The following is a 21458-nucleotide window of genomic DNA, read 5'->3' as shown; positions in this document are numbered from 1 at the left end:
ATTTAAGACCTGAGCTTAATATAGAATTAGTAAATTTGTATTTACTATAAGCATCTTTGTAAGTTTTCCAGGTATGAATTTCAAACTTATTGCCTTATTCATTTAAATATGCAAATATGCAAACACATTCCAGGCGAAAAGGTCATACGAGATCCATGAAGTCTCATTATGAGTTCATGAGAATAGGTTACAAAATATACAAAATCCACAAAAAAGGGAGAAAGGAAATATAACTTCACATTTGAGCACCCATTATTGCCTGGTCCTCATAAAACATGAACATAATAAAAGGCCTCTGTTTAAAAGCCTGAGGTATGTGTGTTTTCACCAGTGTCTGCACTCCACCAGTTCAGGCCGCAGGACTGAGTCTCTTTAGTGTCTCGTAACCGATGACGATCATGACCGATGTGGGCGTGGAGGAAATGATGCGTGCAGACAGGCCCTTGGTGAGACCCCACACGCCCTCTTCAGCCAGGAGCTGCTTAAACGTCTCCAGCACAGACGAGCGACCTTCAACCTGCAAACAACTCACAAAGCTTAAATCCATAGTAATAATGACATGGTAAATCATTTTAATGAGCCATTTCAAAACAAGAAACCGTTTTGCTCTTTTAAAATATATAAGTGTGATATATTGTACATATAGCAAAAAATGGCTCTGCGTACATTAACATAGAATTATCAAATATTACTATTAAGCAACGTCATGCTGACGATTAACAATTTGAACAACATCAGTACACAGAGGTTAGGCGTTTATAAAAAGATACAGTAGCAAAAATAGTTTGTGAGGATCAGAGAAACAGCACAGACAGACTTAAAGATTAATAAAAAAAAAAATGATGCTTGTATGTATGATAAATACATAAATATATTAAATTAAACTCAGTGTTATTTTAGTAATGATATACTATTATAGTTTTTGTTAATATTCTGAATTGTTTTTTTTCTATATTTTATTTTTAGTTTAAGGTTTAGTCATTTTTTCAAGTTGTGTTCTGTCATTTTTGTGTATAACAGTTTTTTAAATCATTTTTATTTATTAGGTTTGTTTTTTTTTTTACATTTAGTTTTAGTTATTTTAGTACTTCAAGTTAAACTAAAAGTAAATGATGAATGGTGCCTTGCCTACTATCCGAAATATGAGTTATGATTTTTTTATATTTAATTTTATTTCAGCTAACATTTACTTTATTTCAAGTATTGTTTCATGTTTATGTTATAACATATTTCTGCTTCAAATAAATGTTGTTCTTCTGAGCTTTCTATTCATCAAAAAATCCTAACATAATTATAACAATAATGTCTCTTGAGTATCAAATCAGCATATTAGAATGATTTCTAAAGGTCAATGTGACACTGAGAAGAAGAAAAAAATAACATTTAGCTTTACATCACAGAAATAAATGACATTTTACAAGTATTTCAAAGTATTTTTACTGTATTTTTGATCAGATAAAAGTCTTGGTAAGCATAAAAGACTTCTTTCAAAAACAGTATTTTTACTGTATATTTGATCAGATAAAAGTCTTGGTAAGCATAAAAGACTTCTTTCAAAAACGAATGCGCGGCTTTTTTTTTTTTTTTTCAAATCAAAGCTAAATACACGTAGAAACAGCACGTCCTTGTGGTGCGGCTGATACAGAAGAGCATACACAGCATAAGGTGACATGAAGAGACACAGAGGAGACTGTTGACAAAGGAATTGTTGAATAAAGTCGTTATTTTTGTTTTCTTCGCTTATGAAAAGTGTTCCCGTCGCTTCATATAACCCAGATTGCACATCTGATGGCAGATGGAGTATTCGGACGATGACTTTCATTTGACTTTTATGGACCTTGACACTGTTATTTATTTGGCAGTCTATGGGACAGTCACAGGCCTCCCGGTTTTCATCCAAAATATCTTAAATTGTGTTCCAAAGACGAACGGAGCTTTTACGAGTTTGGAATGACATGGGGGTAAGTGATTAATGAAAACTAAATTTTCATTTTGGGGTGGAGTATCCCTTTTAATAACAATAAATGTTATGAATTACAGTAGGTAATGGGTGAGTCTGTACCTGTACTCGGGCTCGAACCACGTCCATGGGGTTGGTGAGGGTGGAGGCTGTAGCTGCAGCCATCGGTCCCGCCACGGCCTGCAGGAGGAGGTGCGGACAGTCAGCAGGAGCCAGTCTGGAGAGCTGCTCTGGAAACATGTGACGCAGTAAGAGCGTTTTAGGAAATACATATTTTAGTTCCGCAACTGAAAATATATCGGAGAACTGCTAACAGTTACAGCAAGAAATCAGCATGAATGAACATCAGAAGGTATGTTGAAAGAAAATGTATGATGTTGTGAAGTTAATATATATATGTCTCATGTAATCGCTTAATCAGTGTTTCAACCAGGGAAAAACAGCTTGTAAACATGTAACGTTATATTTACCTCAGAAAAGCAATTCAATTTTCATAAACTTGTTAGTCAGATAAAAGGAGCATTTTGCTAAATATGTGCACTATATTACATATATTGGATATTGCATATGTCTTAATGCATGTTTAAATAAATCTGTCATGAAAACAGGGTATGACAGCCTGCGTTTAAATGTTTATATTTGAACTATAAATTAAAGAAACATAATTTTACCATTAAAAAGTTAATATTAAAACTGCAATTTTATTAAACTGTTTAGTAATTTTTTTTAAATGGTTATTTTTTAAAGCTGCAGTCCGTAACTTTTTAGTGTTCAAATTTTATATAATAAGCGAGTACACCATGAATCCATTTTCCAAACCGTGTTTATGGCTTATCCTTAATCACTACGGTATACATATAATAAGTGTGTTATATTCAGACTATTTTAGAGTAGCTGGAGTAGCCCATACCTGCGTGATTCGCCATAGACATAAACAAAGAGAAGTAGCTCCGGCTACAATGTTCTTCCGCAAGACCCACGCAGTTCTGTTTATTAACCGCTAGAGTGCCAAAAATTACAAACTGCAGCTTTAACTTAGTTTTGATTTGAGTGTGTATTATTTAATTATTATTAAATAAATGTAATTGATTATTTATTTAGCTTTGTTTTTGGTTCGGTTTCCAGATAAATGTAAACTTAAATTTTGGTTTCAGTGCATCACTATTCCTTACCTCCATAAAAGTGATAAAATGGCCACCACACGGCGCTGTTGGGAATGTAGGTGAGGAGCGACGCCACATATCCACGATAAAAACCCCGAAATCCATCCGTGTGAAAAATCTGCACCACAATGTCTCTGGTCTGACCAAATGTCACTTTGTGTTTGGACGTGGCCATCGCCATCTTGGGCTTGAGTTTGAAGCGTGTGAGCTGACACCCCTGACCCTGCACCATCAGCTGCTGGGACACCACGTCGATGGGCACCGTGATGCTTTGGGCCACCAGTGAGGCCGCGCCGCCCGCCACCAGAGACTTGACCGTGTTATTGGATGAGTAACAGGACACGTATTTCCGTACCAGCTCATAGGTAGTGATGTAGGCCTGCCCTGAGATGAGCGTGAACGTGTTGACCATGAACCCTCGATAAAGGCCACGCACCCCCTCGCCCTTCACAATCTTACAGAAGGCGTCGAAGGTGCCGTTATAGAGCGACTTCCCCTTCTGCACCTGCAATCTGGTGCGGATCAGGGTGAACGGGTAGACGGTGGCCCGTGTGGTCATGGTCATGAAGACGCCCAGCGAGTAGAACTTCCTCTTGTCCAGATCCTCCCATTCAATGATCTGAATGTTGCGCTTCTGTTGCATCGTTGCCGCCGGTGACCTCACACACAAAATCACACGCACACACACTCGCTCCTCTCCTGCTCAACCTGAAGTGAAAAAATCACGACATTTCAAATAAGCTGCATGTTGCGTTGCAGATCTGAAGGTACAGAGTTCAAAGTTCATGTGACTGCTGCGTTATGCCATAATCATATGCTCTGCAGAGATAATTTCTTGACACATGTAAACAAAAAAAACATATGGAACATCTGAAATCTGTGAAATATGCACATTTTTGCAACCCAACAGTTTTTATTAAAATCTTCGTTTTATTTATTTATTTTTTGTTATATGAAGGTTCCATTAAAATGTCTTTAAATGTTTCACCCTGCCTTCATGGTTTATTTTTTCCCAATTTCCCAATGCATTTTATGGATGGATTTTGTTTTATACTTGCCAAAGACCAAGATTTTCAATCTTAAACATTACAAATAAACATTAATGGGGGGCAAAAATATTTATTATTAATATAATCAATTAATAATTGTATACATTTTGTTTTTAAAATAACTGTATGCATCTTTGTTACAATAAAGAACATGAACAAGTTCACATTGAGCAAACTAATAAAAAGTATAATAAAAACAACATCCATCATAAAAATATAATACAAATATTACATAATAATATAATTAATTAAATAATTACATTTTGATTTTATTAATGGCGTAAATCTAAATGTTTCTAAAATATTACATTAATCTCTAATTCTAAAAATGCCATACATTCCCCAGGATTATACCTGTCAAAATAATATTAATAATAATAGTAAAGATTTGAATAAATATTTGTTTTTAAATGACATATTATTGTTCCAAAGTAAACATTAAAAATCATATTTATGGCATCATATATTGAAATAGCCAGAATAAAAGGGCTTGGCAATGGCATTAGATTACAAATTAAATACCAACAACCATTTAAAAAAAAAAATAATTATAATAATATTTTTTATGGAGCATTCCATTTTTTATTTATTTATTTTTTTTTTACTATGAACAACACGCAAGTCTGAATGTTTCTAAAAACTTATTTTTACAATAATTTCTAAATCACTTTAATGCCATACTTTTTACAGAATTATACTTGCAAAAAAAACAAACAAAACAACAATAATAGATACTTATTTTTTAATAATCCATGTTGTTCTAAAGTAAACATTAATAGCATCATATTTAGGATTATCCAGAAAAATAGGGCATGGCATTTAAAAGATAAAGCATTTTTTATTTTTCCTTTTATATTAATCTGTAAATTACTAGAATACCACACATTCCTCAGGATTACACCTGTCAAAATAAAACTAAAGTTTTAAATGATTAATATTTACTTTAAATTTATATGTTGTGTAAACATTAAAGAGGAAGAAACGTATTATTATCTAAATATTATATGATGTATTTATAGCATTATATTTACAATAACGTGATGACAGGACCTGTTTAAAACAATGTGTTTATAACTAGGATGCTGTCAGTGGCAACATTGCATTAGATAAGAAATCCAATATAAAAATTAAACCATTTTTATTTCTGAAAATAATTTAAGCTTTAAACAAACTTGCTGAATTTTGAGGGACCATACAACCTTGATGCAGACCTTTTCAATGACAGATCTGAGAGACACTATGTACCACCATGAATGACTCTTTCTTCTGTGCTCTGACACAGAGCTGAATGTTTATCAGAGTCATAGTGACCTTTTCATGGTGAAGTAGCAAAAAATGACAGGTCTCCTATCTACTGCGCATGCGCATTACACAAGCCCAAAACAAAAAAGCATCTCATGTTGTGTCTCTCCCCTCGCCCAGCAGAAGTACATTACACTTATTTGACCTCTCAGACACACGCTAACTCACCCGGTTAGCTCGCCATATTTGCTGTTTCTCTATCCAGCGGCCTTAAGCGGTCCTGTCATGAGACAAATCCGCTATTATGCCTCTTAAAACCGCATTTTGTCTTATCGATCCGCGACCAGCAGCTCCTAATGGAAAGTCATGCCGATCGAGCGCTCCATGCTTCCGGCGCATACTTCCGTCACTGACAGGCTGCCTGGTGATTGGTCATTGACACAGAATAGCTGAATATAAATATATGTATATGTATATATCATAGAAATATATATAATCAAAACAAAACTAGAATATTGCTTAAAATAATTTACGAAACTAACAAAAATGTAGACATGTCGAACTTATGCATTACAGTAATTCATTTTTTTATATGCATATAAATGCATATAAACATGATCAACAAGAGAAATGTTGCATGTTTACATTGTTTTAACTACAAAGTAGGATCAATGAAAAAAATCAAAACTGTTAACAATAAAGAAAGCATAAATTTACAAATAAAAAATAAAAATAAAACAACACAAAGAGGAAAAATTACTTGCCTATTTAGAAAAAATACAAAACACTGTTAGAATATTGCTTAAAAAATTATGAAATGAAACATGCTAAATGGTTTGTATTAATATTAATGTAATAATATTAGTGTTTAGATAGATAGATAGATAGATAGATAGATAGATAGATAGATAGATAGATAGATAGATAGATAGATAGATATATGTTATTTTATTATACTAATATAGACAGGATCATTAAAAATAAATGCGCTTTTATTTCCATTAAATTAAGATGTGTTGATAAAACATGCTAAAGGATAGAGCATAGACTGTAAACTAGACAAAAAAGTTCGTAAAGACAAACTTTAGGTTGGCTTGAGAAAGCCTAGCCTGAAAGTTTTAAGCAGTTGTTGCCTGACCAGAGAGTTTGAAAAAGTTTGAAATGTTTAAAAAGTTTTAAGTTTGATGGCAAGTTACTAGCATGTCACTAGCATGTTTCTAGCATTATAAGCATGTTACTAGCATTTTCCTAGCATGATAACCAAGTGAGTAGCATGTCACTAGCATGATTAGCAAGTGACTAGCATGTTCCTAGCATGATTAGCATGTTCCTAGCATGATTAGCAGGTGATTAGCATTTTGCTAGCATGATTCTAGCATGATTTCCAAGTGACTAGCATGTCGCTAGCATGTTTCTAGCATGATTAACAAGTGACTAGCATGTTCCTAGCATGATTAGCAGGTGATTAGCATGTCGCTAGCATGTTTCTAGCATGATTAGCAGGTGATTAGCATTTCACTAGCATGATTTCCAAGTGACTAGCATGTCGCTGGATTGTTTGTAGATTTTTCTAGCATGTTGCTAGCATGTTTCGAACATGATTAGCATGTTGCTAGCATGATTAACAAGTGACTAGCATGTCGCTTGTTTATAGCATGATTAGCAGGTGATAAGCATTTCGCTAGCATGATTTCCAAGTGACTAGCATGTCGCTAGCATGATTTTTAAGTTACTAGCATTTCGCTAGCATGTTTCTAGCATGATTATCAAGTGACTAGCATGTCGCTAGCATGTTTCTAGCATGATTAGCAAGTGACTAGCATGTTTCTAGCATGATTAGCAAGTGACTAGCATGTTCCTAGCATGATTAGCAAGTGACTAGCATGTTCCTAGCATGATTAGCAGGTGATAAGCATTTCGCTAGCATGATTTCCAAGTGACTAGCATGTCGCTAGCATGATTTTTAAGTTACAGGCATGTCGCTAGCATGTTCCTAGCATGATCAGCAAGTGACTAGCATGTCGCTAGCATGTTTCTAGCATGATTAGCAAGTGACTAGCATGTTTCTAGCATGATTAGCATGTGACTAGCATGTTTCTAACATTATTAGCATGTTGCTAGGATGGATAGATAGATAGATAGATTAGATAGATAGATAGATAGATAGATAGATAGATAGATAGATAGAAACAGTCAGATAATAGATAGATAGATAGATAGATAGATAGATAGATAGAAACAGTCAGATGATAGATAGATAGATAGATAGATAGTTAGATAGATAGATAGATAGATTGATTGATATATAGATAGATAGATAGATAGATAGATAGATAGATAGATAGATAGATAGATAGATAGATAGATGAGTCTGAATGAGTTTAAATGGGTTAGTAATAGTACATAGAAGGTAAGTCTGATTGAGTCTAATGGGCTTCAGTGTGTTTAGATTTGAATTTTTGACAGTTGGAGTTTACGGAATGTTCAGTTGAGCAGAGGCTTTTCAATGCAAGTCTATGGGATTTTTATGATTTTTAATCTTCATTTTTATGAAAAAACTATAAGTCGGATCAGTCTAAAAAGATATAGCACACTAAGTCAGATCAGTCTGAAGAGCTGGACTGAGTTTGGTGGTTCTAGCTTGAAAGCTCTAGGAGGAGTAGCATTCAGAAATTTTAGTCTCATAAGAATAATTATTATTAATATATAGTGTGTAGTTTTTGTGATATATTTTTTGTTTTGTTTTGGTTTTGGGAAAAGAGAGACTGTGTTTTTGTGTGTAAAATTTTTTTGATGTGTTTTTGTGGAAAAAAAAATTTTAAAAGTGTTTTTCAATGGACCCTTACTGTTTTCTGTTCCAATAAAAAGCCTTGGTTATGACAACAGTTTCAACAGCTTTGGCTAGCTGTATGCGAAATAAGTCATGCCTTTTTTCCCCTGTTTGCTATTTCCCAGTCCTCTAACTGAAGTGTTGTATGCAACAACACAGAAGGTAAAAGAAACAATGTGGTTTAAGTCTAGGTGAAAATTGATATGAAAATAGATAAGTAATATAGTTTCTTTTCTTCACTTTATGTGTGATAACTTGATAAATATGTTGTCAATACTATTAAAATAAGAAAAAAAACGTAATGGTACTTAGGGGATTACAGTTTTTGCATAAATACTATATTGGGCTTTATTAAAGTTTATGAAAATAGAATGCATATATGTGCATTTTATTCTTATGCACATAAATGGAACATTTTAAAATCTTTGAACAGATATTGAAGTATTTTCTATCCTGTGGCGCCATCGTGTGGACAACATTAGCATTGTGGCCTTCATTTCTGAACAACATCATTATGAAAGGGGCCAAAATTTTATGAATGATTACAAATATTTAATGATTAGTTCACTGATAATATACCCACATTAAAATCGAATTTACTGATTCTGTATCTTATTTCATGCTTTAAGAGTTTATTTTTCAACTTACATTTTTAAGCAGTGATGAATGATAACTATGTGAGTTGCTAAATTGTATTTTGGAATTATAATACATAAACTATATAATGATGACAAAATTTACAACAGTTATTGTTTTCATAATATTTACTATTGACAATACAAAATATAGACATACAAAAAAAAAAGCTGCCAAGACGAATGATTTGTCCGTTCTTGCAGCAAAAAGCCAGAATCAGCATCATCTGTAATTCGAGAGATCGATGCAATGTCTTTTTCTGGCCTAAGACAAAAAAATATCTCACAAGCACTCATTTTAATCTCTATAATATATTCTTCTAATTGTTTTGTACTGATTCACTGGAGAGTTTTAATGTAAAAGGCTGTATTTTCAGTATGTAGACCTTTTTTTCCCCATGCCAGTGTTGAAGTCTCGAGCCGTCAGAGAGTCTGCTGCAAAATCATTCAATTTCACAATATACCAGCTCACAAAAATCTGAATTTAGCCGTTGGTGTGTTCTCATGGGTGGATTGTGTGCAATCGCTGTAATATTTTATTTTTAAAAGGTCTTAAACAGGAATAAATTCGTTTCTTGCGAGCTCGTTGTGTCACTGCACGAGAAGCCGCGCCGTCTCGCGCTGTCAAAAGAGCTGACGCAAATCCTTCATTTTCCACACTTAAACAGCTGAAAAACACCCACTTTTAGCTCTTGGTTTGTTCTAATGGGTTGATTGTGTGCAATCGCTGTAATATTTTATTTTTAAAAGGTCTTAAACAAGAATAATTTCGTTTCTTGCGAGCTCGTTGTGTCACTGCACGAGAAGCCGCGCCGTCTCGCGCTGTCAAAGAGCTGACGCAAATCCTTCATTTTCCACACTTCAACAGCTGAAAAACACCCACTTTTAGCTCTTGGTTTGTTCTAATGGGTGGATTGTGTGCAATCGCTGTAATATTTTTATTTTTAAAAGGTCTTAAACAGGAATAAATTCGTTTGTTGTGAGCTCGCTGTGCGACTGCACGAGAAGCCACGCCGTCTCGCGCTGTCAAAAGAGCTGACGCAAATCCTTCATTTTCCACACTTCAACAGCTGAAAAACACCCACTTTTAGCTCTTGGATTGTTCTAATGGGTGGATTGTGTGCAATCGCTGTAATATTTTATTTTTAAAAGGTCTTAAACAAGAATAAATTTGTTTCTTGCGAGCTCGTTGTGTCATTGCACGAGAAGCCGCGCCGTCTCGCGCTGTCAAAAGAGCTGATGCAAATCGTTCATTTTCAAACTTCAACAGCTGAAAAACACCCACTTTTAGCCGTTGGTGTGTTCTAATGGGTGGATTGTGTGCAATCGCTGTAATATTTTATTTTTGTAAGGTCTTAAACAAGAATAAATTCGTTTCTTGTGAGCTCGTAGTGCGAGTGCAGGAGAAGCCGCGCGGGCTCGCGCTGTCAAAAGAGCTGACGCAAATCGTTCATTTTTCAAACTTCAACAGCTGAAAAACACCCACTTTTAGCTCTTTGATTGTTCTAATGGGTGGATTGTGTGCAATCGCTGTAATATTTTATTTTTAAAAGGTCTTAAACAAGAATAAATTCGTTTGTTGTGAGCCCGCTGTGAGACCACTCGCTGAACGGAGCGGTGAATTCTCTCTCGTCTTTCTCTCTGTTCTGTGACCAGATATACATTTTTAATAAGCCCTGACCCCTGTAATACTCAAATATGTTTGGTTTAGCTTGTCAGAGTGAAATAAATTCATGTATTTATATGTATTTTTAACCGATTTAAAAGTGAAACTATGGCAGACTCCTCCCTCAGTTCCGGGAATTGCTCCTGTAGAGGCGCAATTTTTCTCAGATAATGGGAGTCTATGGGAGATTTCTGACTTATAAAAATTAATAATAAATAAACTGTAAGTCTGATCAGTCTAAAAAGATATAGCATAAAACTACACCCCGGGGCCCAGGTCTCTGCCGAGTTTGGGGCTTGTGGCTTTAAAGCCCTAGGAGGAGTAGCGTTTGGAATTTTAGGATCAGAAGAATAATAATAATAAAAATAATAATAATAAGAAGAAGTTTAAATAGCATAACAGTATGTTGGCTTGTGCCAAGCCAACATAATAATAATAATAAGAAGTTTAAATAGCAGATCAGTAGGTTGGCTTTCTCAAGCCAACCTAAATAAAGGATAGAGTAGAAGATACAGTTTGTTGATTGGACAACGCTAAGCGCAGTGCTGTACTCTGATTGGACAGTTTTCCGGGAGGTTCTGTGTGCTGATTGGCTCGCTGTCGTGGCTCGAGCGAGTGGAAGTCGTGTTAATTTCAGAAGTCATCATGGCGCTCGGTTCGCCTCAGCACGGTAAGGGCTGTTTTTACTGACAAAACAACAATATTTATATCATTTGCGTTCTGACAGATATACATATAACCTGTTATACAATTGTGTGTTAAAACAGCTCTTAAATATTCACTTTTAGAAGGATGAAACAGTCGGATTTGTCGTTAGCATTGCGGCTAAGTTAGCGGCGACAGAGCGGCTGACATCCAGATCTATCACAAACTGATGTGTATCAAAACATAGTGAGCTTGACAGCAACTGTTTCATGCGTGTAGGGGTGCCTAAAATGTTGTCTAGGGAAGCTCATTTAGCATTGAGACACTGAGACTGTTATGTACAATGCGCGATTATTAAGTATTGTTTGCAATAACACGTGCACCATGCTTTCTCGACATGTACCATGATTTCCCGCAGTGTTCTTACCTTGCTGTACTATAAATACCTTAGTATGTGTTTATGGTAATTATGTGTGTACATTTGATTAGTAGTATTGTTATAGTTTTCAGTCACTATACTATAGTACTTTGTTAAGGGCAAAGCATTGCATGTCTCTGTAGTTATTCTATATCTTAATAGTTATGCAACTGCTTGTAACAAAACCTCTTGATCTTAATATGATATTGTTTTAAATGCTATGAAACTTTCATAAATGGGACAAATAGTGTCTTTAAATGAACAAAATGTCCCCAAAACTGTAAAACATACATTGTGGGGAAACACTGGGAGGGAATTATCCTCAAAAATGTACTAAAAAAATGTCTTAATTAAGGTCTGCGATGCCACAGGTTTGTTTTAGAAGTAAAAGGTGTATAATTATAATTAAGTAGGCATATTAGTTTTCATGTCAGTGGACTGAACCTTCTGTAATCTGATTGTCTGTTAGTGAGAGTGTTATTTACTTTTCCCACCCAGGGTCTTTATCTTCCATGTCATAAATATAGATGGGTTTTGTGTGTTTGGATGTGGCAATGCAGGTTTGTGTTCCTTTGCTGCAGTTTCTGTTTAATCTGAACTCACCTAAACTTATCTAACGCATGCAGGAGGCAGCAGACGCAGGCTGTGAGTGATAAGCGTGTCTGTGCCTGTTTATCCTCCATACATGCAGTCACACAGGGTCACAATATACTAATATGTATGAGCTCTAGTGTGTATATATCATGCCCCGGGATGAGGATTTGGTTTTGTTGAGCTCTCTTTGATTAGTGAACTGTCACACTTTTGCTCAATTTAATGTGTCCTTACTGATTAAATGTGTTCATTTATTTTTAATAGAAATAAGAGAGAGAGAGGTTGATAGCAGTACAATTATGGATCTGTTTTTCAATACATAGTGGACTGTATACAATGTCTACTCCAAAAACACAGTAAATGTTGTTTTTCTGACATGCAATTAGGATAAAAATAGTAACAGTGATCACAAAACTCTGAATTTCGTGTAATATAAGAACTTCTGCGTCTTTTAACAATAGACTGCTTGGTAACACACAACAAAGTTTCTGTTTTTTTTTTCCTTTCTGTAGTTTTGAATAGAAAACAGACAGGTTCTTTTGTAACAGAAGCTGCCTTCTTTCATGAGAGAAAACGTGAAAAAGTGATTTATTATTGTTCTCAGTAACCAAGAGGGCTACTGCTTCTAGGCACAGCTAGGACATGCAAATACTTAATTTGTGAATTTTAATCATAATGTGCTTCTGTAAATGTCAGTGTTCGGCTTTGAACCTGGATTGTGTCACTTTCATTTATCTCTTTTTTTTTTTTTTTGTTGCATCCCTAAATTGAATGTTCACATGTCATTTAATGCTTGCGTTTCTGCCCTGAACGGTTGTGAATTGGGCTTGTCAGCTCTCAGTACTCTCTGCCAACTCTCTTTGAGTTGTATGAGCCTTGCAGATGTTGCTCTGCTGTTATCTGGGCCAGTTCTGATTCTGTTTGGTCGTTGCAGGTGCACAATACAGTCCTAGCCAAATCCAGATCAGATTAATGAGTTTCAAACACACAAGCCATCATTTTCCTGTCACTGTTATGTAAATGACATTCATTTATCAGCTCAGTCTCTCAAAATCCTCAAAGTCTTTTATTCTGTACAGAACATCCGTTCGGCCATTTGATCGACACTCTCCAGAGCGAACAGTATGAAGAGCGGCGATATTTCAACCCACAGAAGCTGAGAGATGTCAGATACGGTGAGTTAATGCTTTAATGGAATTAAATCATGCACAGATGCAAGTGAAATCATTGCTGACATCACTTGTTATAAAAGTTAAACTCAGTGGATTTCAGATGTAAAATAAAGGCTCGCTCCTTTAGAGAAACTGCCGTTCTGTATGCGGGTTCTCCTGGAGTCCACAATACGCAAGTGTGACGGGTTCTACATAAAGACGGACGATGTTTCCAGTATTTTGGACTGGCAGAAGCAGCAGAACCAGGCTGAGGTTGCGTTCTCACCTGCCAGGGTTCTGCTACAGGATTTTACGTGAGTAATCGACTAGGGTTGCACAATTTGGGGCCAAAAAAAAAAACTTTTTTTTTTTCCTCTGATAAAAATTGTGATTGCTGTTAAAAATGTGTTTTAAAAAAATCTCTTATTCAGATTAACAGCCCTGTCTTCATTTGCATGCTGACTGGGCCTGTTCGTAAGGCTGGATGTGTCCTGATAGCACCATTGTGTTCACAGGGGAATTCCTGCTATGGTTGATCTGGCAGCTATGAGAGATGCTTTAGCTAAACAGGGGGTCGATCCAAACCTGGTGAACCCCAGATGCCCCACAGACCTCATTGTAGATCATTCTCTCCAGATTGACTACAGCAAATGGTGAGAGTGAACTCAAAGGCTTAAAGACAGATTAAGGCAGTATTTATGTTTTAAAACCCAAGAATTACGGCATTAACATAAACGATGATTACGGCCAGAACTCCTAACGTACACAGTAATTAGGGTGATAATGTATTGTGCTACTGTTTTTGTGAAAACAATCTCTTTTTATGCACTTAACCAGGCACGATGCAACTTGTTGTCACCATCAAACAACTAAACAGCTAACAAGCATTTGCCTGATTTCTCAGTGCCATCCAGAGCCCTCCAAGCCCCATGGACGAGAGTCATGGTGCCACCGCCAGATCTCCTGCTGGCCGACCATCTCCACGAGGGAGCAGCAGCAGCGGCAGTCACTGTTCAGGTCAACGACCAGGTCATCGGGGCGGCTGCAGTAAAGTCTCCTGCTCCGACGCCCCCAGTGGCAGAAGCGCAGCTGTACAGATAGAGAATACACCCCTCCTGTGCCCCTTCCACCTGCAGCCCGTGTCAGAGTACGTCTACACCTCACACACACACTAACACATGCTCTCACATTAATCTGTCTGCGTTATCTGATGCCATGATGTCTGTCTGACACACAGGCCTGAAACGATGATCAGAAACCAAGAGATGGAGCTAATCAGAAACAAAGAGAGGCTGCAGTTCTTTAAGGTGAGTTTTCAGAACTCTCTATGATTTCTATTTACATGAAAACTACATAAAACGCCATTCACATCACACTGAAGTTATGAAACGAACAGTACTTAAGTCTTGTTTTTCACAATTCTCTCCTCCAGTGGTGTTCGAAAGCCTTTAAAAACATCAACGTGGTTCCGCCAGACATCAACACAGTGCATCAGTTGAATCTAGAGTACCTGTGTCAGGTGGTACAGGAAGGGGAGGGGTTTATTTATCCTGACAGCGTGGTGGGAACGGACTCCCACACCACCATGATCAACGGCCTTGGGATCCTAGGCTGGGGTGAGTGTGATGTCAGTTATTGTGTTATATTTGTGCAATCTTAAACGTCTTGTTTATCTCACAGTGTCTCTCTCATGCTTTCTCTCAGGAGTTGGAGGTATTGAATCAGAGGCGGTCATGTTAGGTCAGCCAGTGTCTTTGACTCTGCCGCAGGTCGTCGGCTGTAAAATCGTGGGGACCATCAGTCCTCTTGCCACGTCCATTGATATCGTACTTGGCATAACAAAGGTACAGTGAGGTCCTTGTTTCCTTCATGTATGACATCATCAGAGAATTTGCTAATCTTAATGACGTTTCATGCACTGATCTGATCTTTGTGTCTCAGCATCTGCGTCAGGCAGGAATCGGAGGGAAGTTTGTGGAGTTCTTTGGACCTGGTGTACAGCAGCTCTCAGCTCCCGATCGGACCACCATCGCTAACATGTGCCCCGAGTATAACGCCACCGTGAGCTTCTTTCCTGTGGATGACATCACCCCTTCAGCACTTTAAACACACCAGTACGGACCATACTGTGCACTTTAGATTATGAAGTTTCAAATGTTTGTAAGGACGTAACTTGATGCAAAAATGTATTTCTTATCAGTTTGCAGTGAGGAGAAGCTTGTGGTTTTAGAAGACTATCTGAAGGCTATCAAACTCTTCAGAAGCTACAGCGACCAATCAGAAGAGCCACAGTATTCAGAGGTTGGTTAATTTAGATTTAATGAGCATTTTGAGAAGTAAACAGGTTGTTTTTGCTGCTTTACCTTTTATGTGTCTTTATACACAACCGTTTAAGTGTTCGGGGAGTTTTTCAGGTCTCTTATGCTCACCAAGTTTCCATTTATTTGATTAAAAATAAGGGTAATGAAAGTAAAAGTATTATTACAATTTAAGATAACTTTTTTCAATGTATTTTAAAATGTAATTTATTCCTGGGATGCACAGTTGAATTTTCAGCATCATTAGTCTGTATTGTTTTTAAGTATTTTTTATTCCTTTGTTTTTTGATTTTAATTTTAAGATTCTTTTTATTTTCAGTTTTGTGAACAGTTGAGCAGTTAAAATTTGCGTGGAAACAGTAATTTTTTTTTCAGGATTCTTTGATTGCTGAGAAGTTCAAAGAAAGCATTTGATGTGTACCTTTATTACTCTTTATTTTCACTAATCCCAAACTTTTGAATGTAGTGTAAATCAATGACGAACATTCACATGTGAAATGAGTAACCAGAAAAGCAAAAAAAATTCCTGTCATGTGTTTAGGTTTGTTTTATAGGTCATCGAGATGAACCTGAGTTCAATTGTGCCTCATGTCAGTGGACCCAAACGGCCGCAGGACAGAGTTGCTGTGACTTGCATGAAGGAAGACTTTATCAACTGCCCTGAATGAGAAGGTGAATGCACACATTACCATATTAAATTGCTTCCAACTTGGTAGCAAAGCAACTAATACCTGTATATGTTTTTGTGCTTTATATATATGTGTAGGTGGGTTTTAAGGGCTTCCACATATCCAAAGAGAAGCAGGCAACTCAGGTCCCGTTCCTGCACGAGGGGGCCGAGTACAACCTGGCACATGGATCTGTTGTCATCGCTGCTGTCATCAGCTGCACCAATAACTGCAACCCATCCATCATGCTGGCCGCAGGTCAGATGAAAACACGCCTCTAGATCTGATATGAGCTGTTTGCACAGTGTTTAGTGCATCTCACATGTATGTCTGTGTTTTGTACAGGTCTGCTTGCGAAGAAAGCCATCGAGGCTGGTCTGAAGGTAAAACCGTATATCAGGACGAGTCTGGTGCCTGGCAGTGGTACTGTCACACATTATCTGAACACCAGTGGAGTCCTGCCCTACCTCAGGAAACTTGGGTACACACTATATATACACATACTTACACACACATAGCAAGGTTATTGTTAACATAAGCTATCATTAAAATGAAAACTCTACTAAAGTAATATAATATGTATATAATAGTATATAGTAAGATAGTACAAAAAATTTGAACATCACTAGTATCTATTATATTATTTATTTTATTTAGAAATATTTAATACATTTTATTATTTAATTGGCTTTTTATAGTTTTTTTTTTTATTATTTTATTTGTGCTTTTGTGTTCCACTTCTATAATATAAAACATATTTTATTTTGGATATTGATATGTAACAATATCTTTTTCCTATTAATATAAGATATATTCATTTTTTATAATTATTATTATTATTATAAAATAGTGTAACTATTTTAACCTCTTTTATTTATTATTTAAAAGACACAAAAATTAAATGTGCACAAATAATATAATTGAAAAATTAAAAACAGCAGGTATTAAAGTATTACAATAAGTATAAAAACAGTAAGTATTAGTGAAATGTACAAAATGCCATAAATGTACACCTTCATAGGTTATCATTAATGAAAGCTATCACTAAAGAAAGAAATATCAAATGTGTAATAAAAATATTTAATAATGTAGTATATTTAAATATATATTTTATTTCTTTCACATACAAATAAGAAAACAAAATGCATTTAACGATACAAAATATACAGAAATATAACGATACAGAAATTAATATTTACAAAAAATAATGGCATTTTCACAATTATATTACATTCACAGTTGACTAAATACGCATGCCTTTTGATGATGTGTTTTCAGGTTCGAGGTGGTGGGTTATGGATGTGCCACTTGTGTGGGCAATACAGCACCTTTACCTGAGAGTGTGGTGGACGCCATTAAACAGGTGAGACAGTTTAATCTCTCGTTTCTGCCTCACTCCCTCTCTCTCTGATCTGCTGTGTATTAATCTGTCTGCTTGTGTGCAGGGTGATTTGGTGGCGTGTGGCGTGCTGTCTGGAAACAGGCATTTAGAGGGACGCCTGTGTGACTGTGTTCGGGCGAATTATTTGGCTTCACCTCCACTGGTGGTGGCGTATGCGATCGCAGGTACAGTCAGCATCAACCTGGAGACAGAACCGCTGGGGGTGAACTCGGAGGGGAAGGATGTGTATCTGCGGGATATCTGGCCATCCAAAGAAGAGGTGAACCACACGGAGGAGAACATCGTCATCGACTCCATGTTCAAAGAGCTGAGGAGCCGGATGGAGGTGCGAGGATTATCATAGCACATTTTCCCCACAAAATATTAACTATGATTCATTTGAATTGATTGATTCACTGCATCAGAATTGTCTGTTAATACTGGCTGATTTGTGTTATTGTCTGCAGAAAGGAAGTTCGTTCTGGAACAGTTTAGAGTCTGCCGAATCTGCCCTCTTCCCGTGGGATCCCAAATCCACTTACATTCGATGTCCGTCCTTCTTCAACAAACTGGTGAGTGTCATTCAGTATTTTTTTTTAATGTCTTGAATTAACTTCTATTTTTATATTTTCAGTTTTCATTACAATAGTAGTATTTTTTTAATGTAATTTTGTAAATATAATAAGTTTTCATTTTTTAAATATTTCTATTAAGCTTAATTTTTATTAAAGTTTAAGTTTTAGTAATTTTAATTACTTATGTAATTTTTTAATTTTGTCATTTTTTAAATTCTATTTAGCTTTTTCAGTTTTAGTTTCTGTAATTTTAGTATCTGTAATTCAGCTTTATTTCAGTTAATGAAAGTGATGTGTAATAGTTTTAGTTAACAGTAACTACACTAGTGTTTTTCAGATGCAGCTCCTCTCATGCATCACGTACACAGTATTTTGACACTAACATGGCCCCTGTATCTCTTCATCTCAGTCTAAAGAGGCGTGCACTCCTCAGTCCATTGAGGGGGCATACCCGCTTCTCTTTCTGGGTGATAAAGTAACAACCGATCACATTTCTCCAGCGGGAAGCATCGCAAGAGTCAGCGCTGCTGCCAAATACCTGCAGAGCAAACGGTAAGATGATCTATGGGGGTGATCTATTTTGCACGGTTTCTTCTCAGTATATTGGTCCTTAAAATCATTTAGTGTAATTTACATTACATTTTTGCAGTAAAAATGCTTTTTCATTAATATGTTTAAGGTAAAGATGATTAGAAACTAAGTTCCTATATACATTTGATTCAGTTTGACCCCTCGTGAGTTCAATTCCTACGGCGCACGGAGAGGAAACGATGCTGTAATGACTCGAGGAACATTTGCCAGCATAAAGCTTCAAAACCGCCTCATCGGGAAAACCGGACCCAGAACACTGCACATTCCATCAGGACAGACGGTTAGTGACCAGACTAAACCAGTTTGAACACGATTCCTTCTGACTCTGAACTCATTGTTTGCTGAATGTTTTCCCATCACAGCTGGACGTGTTTGAAGCTGCTGAACGTTATCAGAGAGATGGAGTTCCTCTCATCATCCTGGCAGGAAAAGAGTACGGCTCTGGTAGCTCACGTGACTGGGCCGCTAAAGGACCTTATTTAATGGTACTGCTCCCATACGCCGTTTCCACTTCTGTGCTACACATTTTCCTGTGATTAATTCAACTTTAAGGAAACACTTAACATACAGACTCTCTTGACTGTGTTATATAGGGGGTCCGTGCGGTGATAGCAGAGAGCTTTGAGAAGATTCATAGGAATCATTTGGTGGGGATGGGAATCGCTCCGCTGCAGTTCTTGCCAGGACAGAGTGCCGACTCACTGGAGCTGTGTGGAAAAGAGCGATTCACCATCAACATCCCACAGGAGCTCATACCCAGACAACAGCTCATAGTGCAGGTAGAGCAACGGATAACACATCAGTTCACTGCAGCATTTCTTTTGAGAGGTGCTCACAAGTGACACACAATAAACAGCGCAACCATTGTAGTCTGATTGAAAACAAACGACTCTTATGAACTGGTTCTTTTTAATGAATCAGAAATGGATACAGCCACTGTAGTCTGATTCACAAAAAAATATTCTTATGAACGTTTTTTTGTGATTTAATTTTTTTTTTTTTTTGTAGTGAATCAAACACTCTTATGAAACTATTTTTTTTTTTTTTTTTTTTTTTTTTTTTCAATTTTTTTTTTTTTTTTTTTTTTAATGTAGTCTGATACACAATCAAATGACACTTATGAACCAGTTCTTTTTAGTGAATCAAAAACACAGCACAATCAGTGTATTCTGATTTACAAACAAATGACTCAAACTAATTATTTTTTTTGGTAAATCAAAAACAGCACAACCAGTGTAGTCTGATTAAAAAATATATATATATATATATATATTTTTTTTTAATAGTTTCTTTGTTGTGAATCAGAAACAAGCAGCAAAAGTTTAGTTTGATTCACAAACAGAATACTCTTTTGAGCTGGTCATTTAAATGAATCATTCAATAAGACTCAATAACTAATTCTGTTAGATAAATAGCAATAGAACTACATATTTTGTGCCCTGCCATTATTAAAATTAATATATAGACGTTCAAAGTTTCCCTTATTTATACCAATAGCTAAGAAAGAATTTCTTTTTGCAAGAATTTCTTTTCTGCTATTACATTATTAAATTGTTCCCAAAACAGAGAGCTTGTGAATCTAAATCTGTCCTACTCTTAATTAAACTGCAGTGATATTTTTGTCCATGCAACTTCTAATGTTCATGTCTGCCTTTGTTTCCAGACGAGCACAGGGAAGAGTTTCAGTGTCATGGCTCTTTTCGAGAACGACATGGATGTGGCGTTTTTCAGACACGGAGGCATCCTGAAGTATGTAGCTCGTTCTCTGCTGCCGTAGTACATCAGAGTCATACCCACGCAGATGCCCATGGACCTCTGATCAGAACAGCGCCCCCCAGAGGCCTTACGAACTCTGAACGCTGTGCCTCTTGTTTGCGAATCCTCCCGTCCCGGAGGACGTCATTATTTTGCACTTACAACAAATGTCCAACATTTCTCTCCAGATCATTCTCTCCACACCCAGACGCGGCTCTGCGTGTATTTTCACAGTCTGGTTGTGGAGCATGAACTTTGGTAGGTTTGATTTGGGCGTTTCGTATTGCAGTGCCTGCAATGTGTGTCTTCTGAACTGAGCTTTTCAGTCCATGTGAAACTATTCAGTGCTGGACGTGAAGACTGCACGACGACCTCACAGCCAATGGAGGCTTTGCTCTTCTTTCATGGTGCTGATTTTGACACGGCCAACTTGATGGAGCGAAAGAGTCCACGCATTCAAAGCTTTCCAGTGCACTGTTTGTTGTTTCTTCATTTCCCAGCGTCCACATATTTCCGTCACGACAAAAAAGCACTCTTCGATTTGATCCGATCCAGTAGAATATTGCTTTATTTATTATAATCGTCCATTTAGTGTCTTCTGTCACTGGGAATATGATCGACAGTGACTAAGGAATTAAGTTCACCCGTAAACATTAAATATTAATCTGAGCTCGCATTAGAGCGTGAACAATGGCTGGTTTGGTACTATCAGTGCTCTTTGGCTTGTTGCAATGTTTGGCTTCAGTTTTTGTGTTCTGTATCATGTGAAGACCGTATGCAACTCCTCAACACAGGGGTGAACGATGCAGTAGAAATT

The 21458-nt window shown here is 36.6% G+C and overlaps 2 protein-coding genes across 3 annotated transcripts; one reads left to right on the top strand and one right to left on the bottom strand.

Annotated features, from left to right (window-relative positions):
• Positions 1-349: 349 nt before the first annotated feature.
• LOC109050551 (solute carrier family 25 member 44-like) lies at positions 350-5852 on the bottom strand. Of its 2 annotated transcripts, none has more exons than XM_019068111.2 (4): positions 5643-5852; positions 3133-3831; positions 2063-2190; positions 350-517 (listed from the first exon to the last, which is right to left on the bottom strand). In XM_019068111.2, exons 2-4 carry the CDS (start codon positions 3764-3766, stop codon positions 350-352), a joined length of 930 nt encoding a protein of 309 aa, XP_018923656.2. In that variant the 5' UTR covers positions 3767-3831; positions 5643-5852. The 2 variants fall into 2 exon arrangements, 1 of the variants encoding a protein (XP_018923656.2); XR_006153587.1 differs by having other exon boundaries at positions 387-517; positions 2063-2185; positions 5643-5851.
• Positions 5853-11073: 5221 nt separating this feature from the next.
• On the top strand, positions 11074-21458 carry LOC122135549 (iron-responsive element-binding protein 2-like). The gene is given in 23 exon segments (XM_042715070.1): positions 11074-11215; positions 13282-13377; positions 13502-13667; positions 13869-14006; positions 14258-14500; positions 14591-14660; positions 14786-14969; positions 15058-15197; positions 15295-15444; positions 15446-15467; positions 15554-15654; positions 16226-16330; positions 16332-16343; positions 16438-16597; positions 16685-16820; positions 17618-17702; positions 17785-18066; positions 18188-18292; positions 18705-18847; positions 19019-19166; positions 19249-19371; positions 19480-19665; positions 20550-21458. Coding segments are annotated over 23 exon segments (2934 nt in total). The 5' UTR covers positions 11074-11190; the 3' UTR covers positions 20664-21458.

Source organism: Cyprinus carpio, chromosome A25 (assembly GCF_018340385.1).
Source record: "Cyprinus carpio isolate SPL01 chromosome A25, ASM1834038v1, whole genome shotgun sequence".
Classification (NCBI taxonomy): domain Eukaryota; kingdom Metazoa; phylum Chordata; class Actinopteri; order Cypriniformes; family Cyprinidae; genus Cyprinus; species Cyprinus carpio.
The sequence above is the reverse complement of the archived record's forward strand: the minus strand, read 5'-3'. Positions and strand labels throughout refer to the sequence as shown.

Bases quoted from the DNA above. Each gene is read 5' to 3' on its own strand.
- LOC109050551 (XM_019068111.2), bottom strand. From the start codon at position 3,766: ATGCAACAGAAGCGCAACATTCAGATCATTGAATGGGAGGATCTGGAC. The intron at 2,191-3,132 runs GTAAGGAATAGT...ACATGTTTCCAG, and splicing joins ATTTTATCACTTTTATGGAG to AGCAGCTCTCCAGACTGGCT. The intron at 518-2,062 runs GTACAGACTCAC...AGTTGTTTGCAG, and splicing joins TGGTTCGAGCCCGAGTACAG to GTTGAAGGTCGCTCGTCTGT.